Source organism: Leptidea sinapis, chromosome 24, assembly GCF_905404315.1.
Source record: "Leptidea sinapis chromosome 24, ilLepSina1.1, whole genome shotgun sequence".
NCBI lineage: Eukaryota > Metazoa > Arthropoda > Insecta > Lepidoptera > Pieridae > Leptidea > Leptidea sinapis.
Window position 1 is genome coordinate 13090427 of NC_066288.1, and position 6273 is coordinate 13096699.

At 33.0% G+C, this 6273-nt stretch overlaps 1 protein-coding gene across 2 annotated transcripts in view; it reads right to left on the minus strand.

Moving 5' to 3' along the window:
* Positions 1 to 5800, minus strand: part of LOC126971839 (prolyl endopeptidase) — a 33635-nt gene extending 27835 nt beyond the window's left edge. The window contains exons 1-2 of one of the 2 annotated variants that reach the window (XM_050818334.1): positions 5635 to 5800; positions 1220 to 1318 (exon numbers count right to left, since the gene is read on the minus strand). In XM_050818334.1, the coding sequence (XP_050674291.1) occupies positions 1220 to 1318; positions 5635 to 5787 (252 nt within the window). In that variant the 5' untranslated portion in view covers positions 5788 to 5800. Of the gene's footprint in view, positions 1 to 1219; positions 1403 to 5634 lie in introns of those variants that run through there. The other variant, XM_050818335.1, reaches the window with a different exon arrangement.
* Positions 5801 to 6273: the final 473 nt, after the last annotated feature.

Below are 6273 nucleotides of genomic sequence, written 5' to 3' on the forward strand. Positions count from 1 at the left end.
AAGGCTTTCTCTAGCTGGTTATACTCCTTCGTCTTCTGTATAATCTGCCGCAGCGTATGAATGTGGTCTATGATGCTAAAGCCTTTCCGGAATCCGGCATGTTAAAGAGGCTGGAAGTTTTCAAACATGCATACGAGACGTTCTATGATAAATTGCACATTACGTCTGTGATATCCGAAAAAGATAAATCACACATGAGGTCTGCTATCTAGGTATATTAAAATTCAACTAATAAGCAGGTCAGAACCTTCTAGTACCTACGTATTATAGTACCGATCTGTGCTGTGTTCCACATACGTCTCGTTATCTGTTATCTTGGAAGCACGATCCTCAATCTATTTGTAATGTGAAGAGTAGTGTATATTAATGTAATGATGTTACTTGGAATAATTTCTACTCGCAGATGACGCAATCAGGAATAATTGACTACACAGGAAGCAAAACTTTCATAGATCATATTGGTTGGCTTACATTACAATGACCTTTAACAAAAATTGTTAATTAGATCTATGAAGTACCTACAAAATAATATAAAAGTTTCTTTTATAGCTCATAATATGAAATGTTAATTCCTTATGTCGAGATTGCTATTTGGATAACTACTGTTTGGAATAAAATTTACGTCATTGTATTGGGAATTTAAATTTCTAAACACTAAAGCAGCATTATTTGAAAAATATCTAATAAGATTCAAACAAAAAAAAACCTAAAAATTCACCATATAAATGTTCAGTACCTATCTATATAAAGCGAAATTGCGATTTTGTTTTAACCCGTTTGTCTACCAGTGGGAGGCTCCTTTGCACAGGATGCCTGGTCCTAGCCACTTTTTCTTATAAAAAACACCGCTCTATGAAGGAACGCCACATATCTGTCAGATCTTCGTCATAAATGCGATACACACCTAAGATAATTTATACGTCTAGACAGAGCCTCTTGCTGGTATACAACCGACGAAAACAGGCCAGGTTTATTACTTTAGTGTGCGTGACAATCTACGTCTTACACTTGCAATTTGTATATCACTTAGCTCAAAATTGAGTTTAACTGTGAACCTTAATTTTGTTTTTCCCAGATAGGAGTGTGACGTGTTCACAGCTATCACAGTCTATCTAGACGTATAAATGATTTAAGGTACAAACAATGAAGCGATGTCTGTACGCGGTCCATCCGTACACAGATCGCCTCAGTTTATATTTCTATCACGTAGAGCACTTACCTTGGTGCCATGGTAGTCGTCAACGACAGTGTCGTCTCTCCTCGCCTCGGGATACGCGAATGTCATGTTCCACGAGCGCAACGACGTCGCCGACGCCGTCTGCAACACGCACAGGACAAACAAACATAACACTCGCATTATTACTGACGACGAGCGCACCTCGCCGTCGACTGACCAACTCACAACTGGTCACACCGGCTTTATATCCGACCAGATTCGCAACGCGTTTTGTTTATTATCAAGTAGACATATTTCATATTAGCATATTAGGTATCTATCAAATAATTTTGTTGCCAGCCAGTAAGGTATGACAAAAAATGAAATCGCCCTACGACTGACTTGTACACCGTGGGTCCCGTAATGATATATGACATAAGACAACAACGAGTAATTATGTTCCTTGCAAGACACTAAAAAGGACAATTAATAAAGAATTTTAAATTGGTTGACACATAGTCTTTTCGCATATAGTACTCGCTGAGTTTATTGAGCCTATAATTCTTCTCAGGTATGAGGCAACTGTTTTGGAATGGGTCTTAGTTTTTGACTTTCAATATGTGATGTCACATCCAATTTTGAATAAAAATATTTGAATAAAACCTCTTTGTATCTGGCTGGTTTTGCTGACATTGAAAAGGTTACATTAAAAAAAAAAGAAACGAATTGGTAACATGTTTCCAGTTGTTTTTTTCATTTATCAGGTATATAAATATCCTTCTGTGAATGAGTGCATCTAATGAAGAAATTAAGATATAAGAATATAAGATATTAGGTACCAAAAACGACAAAAATGCATCACGAGCCGCGAAAAAAATTGCGACGTTTATTGCATCTAATGCAGTGCCAGTAAAAGTAAGAGCACGTTCGCACTACGTCCGATCCGAATCCGTGAAAAACGGTCCGGTATAGTCGTAGAACTAATTCTAACGATTGACGGAAAAAAATCGGATGACCGAAGCCGGATATAGTGCGTAAACTACCATATAAATAGTTGTAGTAGTGTTTTCACGGATACGGACGGGATTCGTATCGGACGTAGTGCGAAAGCGCTCAAAGTGTTTTTTCATTCCAACCAATGAATTTTGATGTCGAAGATAGATTGATGCCAAAACTACTTCTCGTGTTTTTTTTTGATCATAAGTCGCCACAATCATCATGTCAACGAACAAAATGGAACATTGGTATTTACTGTAATTAAATATATTCATATACATATAATGCTTAGCAACTTTTTCACAAATCTATAAAAATACAAAGAAGGGAAAACCCAATTAAGACTAGATTCATAATACTTAGAAACTTACAACTTTTATTCCCTAGGCCTAGTGGAATTTTAATTCTCCTTGTTATTATAAATAATAAAAAATCCTACTAATATTATAAATGTGAAAGTTTGTATGTCTGAATGTATGTTTGAACTTCTTTAACGCAAAAACTACTGAATAGATTTTGATGAAAGTTTATAATAATATAGCTTACACACCAGAATACCAAATAAGCTATAATTTATAAAACTAGTGTGAATTAAACAAAATATAAAATAAGTGTGATTGTTACTAATGAATACAACTAGCGCCATCTCTTATCGACTAGCAAGCTGAATAGACAAATGAACACAACTTTTCTGAACTTATTGTGTTGAATAGTTAATTATAAGGGATTACTTCGTTTTTATTTTTATTAACATAGTTTATATGAGTATATTGCAGTAGCTTCCTATAACTTTTGCATTCCTTACCTATCCATCCCTTGAAACTATAGCGTTTATAATTCATTGAAAATTCTGTTACCAATAGAAAACTGCATATATATTTGAGTATCATAGTGGTAGTCTTTGAGATTCAATAAATGATATTAAATGCTACTTTGAATAATAATATTTGAATTTGTATTTATATAAATATATTAACCCGAAGAATGAATAGACTTTTTTGTAGTAGTCGGATTTGTTGAGTAAGTCGGATAAAAAAGGGTGGACCACTTAAAATAATTTATATGGCAAAACAACGTTTGCCGGGTCAGCTAGTAATGTAATAAAATAATACTGTACTACCCGGTCAAACTAATTCGGGACATGATTTGAGAATGGACCATTCTCCCTCTCCACATTCCCCCCCTTATAAAGGAGTAAGTTTAACAAAAAAGTTTAAAGTAATAAAATGATGCGAAATTTTATTTTCTACAATAATTTTCATAATTTTTGCCCTAAAACACAAAGTTTCCGAGATATCAGCCAAAAACTTTTTTTCAAGATTTCCAGCTGGATCTGGCAGCTTTTTGTGATTTGATGCTTGTTGTAATGTAAGTGACCCTAAGCCTTAGAAACAAAATGGATCGAATATTAAGTGTGAGGATAAATTCTATTTTTATTGGCCTACTTGATTTAAACGGATTGAGTTATTCTTGCTAACCATACTTCCTACACTCGAGCCAGTTCCTCAGTTAGGTTGACCGGGAACCATTTATAAATAACAACAAAAAAATATTTAATCATAATCAACATATTCTTTTCTTAAATGTAATGCACAACAGCATTCCTATGATAATAATTATGGTACATCTGGGATAATTACATAACTATGTTTGATGTACGATGGTACACTACTATCATACACAGATTATATGATAATTTCTATTATGGGGCAAAATTTTATGATAACACTGAATATAATAGCCCAATAACAATTACTTTTGTTTTTTCTGTCAGCGCCATCTTTTGCCTCATTTCTTTACCTACATATTTTGACTAAGGTGTAGAGTTTGTGAAGTTAGGCCTTGTAGAGTTAAGATGTGTAGTTAGTAATATCATGGTTTTGGACACAACTAAGATCATTAAAGTGTAACCCTATACTTTCACCTCTTTAAGGTCCCCAAAACTTTCTATGTAGTTCTGTTGGAGGTGTCGGAAAAAATAAGGCTCCTGGGAGGTTTTAAAGAAAATGCTGTCTGTAAACCCTTAGAGATATAGCACAATAATGCATAGTAGAATTCTGTATCTTTTATAGGTCTATAGAAAAGTCTGTGTGTAATGTGTTTCAGTCTGCAGGGTGCCATAGCTAGTAAAATTACGGGGCAAATGAGAATATCTTATGTCTCAAGGTGATGAGCGCAATAGTAGTGCCACTCAGAATTTTTGAGTTTTTCAAGAATCCTGAGCGGCACTGCATTCTAGTGTCCAGTGTGTATCAATTACCATCAACTGAATGTACTGCTAGTCTCATCCATTATTGTCATATAAAAAAAAATATTCTGCTTCTGGTTTATAAACTACAACCAAATTGCTAGATTATTTTCAGAAATTTTTGGAGACTACTTCTATATTCAGAATGATTGTTGCTTGTTTAACTTGGCCGAAAAGCATCTTCCAATAAATCCTTTCTCGTCTCCCATTTCTATCTCATATATAATAACAATATTTTAACAACAGATAACTTTATTTTATATCTATATATCTATATCTAATACAAATAGTATTCTGATTTTTTATTTTTATTCATTTGAAACATCTTTTTCAACTTCTTTCAACTAGGCATGAAAAATGTTAGTTAGTAAACTACTTCATGCAAACATGGTAAGTACAGGATTCCGCAAAAAGTATCAAAAATGTTTGTTCCTCAATATCTGTATTCAATATGGCGTCATAATTTAGAAGTTAGGAACAAACACAGCAACATCCGTTGAAGTGAGATTCAAATACAGCAATTATCAATTGTCAAATTCAAATACAGCAAAATCCATTTATGTTTTGCTTTTTTTTAAATAATCCTTTTTTTATTAGTTGTTTTGAATTGTATTAGCAAAATATTTACATCTATTAATATGTAAATTTGTTTCCATGAAAATGCAACTGTATGTGTCTTAATAAAGTTTTTTTCAATTTACCAGTAACTGTCAAAAAAGGATATTGCTTGTTTTGCTTTTATATGATTCAATTGGCTCTTTCCAAAATACTAATTATTATTAAAATCACATTTTTTTTAATGTGTTTTGATATGATTTTAGTTGGTGGTCATGTTACCAATATAAGTAAATAAAATAATAAATTCCAAAACATTTTTTTAAAATTATATTTCTATGATTTGTTTATTAAAGTTCAGTGCTTATTTTTTATGCAAGTAGTAAACATAACAACAATGATAATAAACTTGCAAGATCCCCAAATTCAAATCAACATTCAAACTGACTTTCAGTACCTATTAAAGAGACTACTTTCTCCACCTTCACACCATATCATGTACTTATAGATAGCGCAGTATAGTAACATTTTGTAAAATATAAAAGAACCTTATAACAATGCTTTAAAAGCAAGCTTTTGTGACAAGACCGCAGTTTTTTAAAAGTAAAGAAACTATTGATAAGACAAGTACATAAATATGAATAACACAGAATGTATGACTATGAACAAATAACCTTACCAATGTTCTTCCTGATAAACTGGATGCTATGGAATTATTAACGTTATGAAACAACTGGCTGTGTTTAATTGTAAATACTGTAAGATTTGCAGAAAATCGGCGATGATTAGCAAAAAAGCGAAGCACAGACATGCAATTTGACAAACATGACATTTTTTTTTGGTGTTGCCATAGGCTACAATAATCATATGTTGAATAATAATGCTCGGATAGAGAGCTTCGTTTTTATATTTATACCTGTGCTATACAGCGAATCACGTGCAAGTAAATATTGTAATATTCTTTGGTCAAGTGGTACTTCTGACAGATTACACTGCTTATTACATAATTATTATTTTTTTTATCTACATAAATAAAATCTCTTCCGAGAATAGTAATAGAAGTAAGTATGTATTAATTAGAGTTAGGTACGCAAAAAGCTAAAACTTAATAAATTGAAAAATTAATTATTACGACAGTAAATGATTAAGGTTGAAATAATGTGCTTCCCCGGGGCGTAAAAAGAATAGGGGAGCCCCAGGCTCAAGGGTGTATGTAAGAGGCGACTAAGGGCTTTTTAGAAGTGGGAGAGTGACGCTGCTGTCTTATGACGTCAGCACAATCAGACCTCGCACAGAATTACAGGACTCGTGAAGTAGC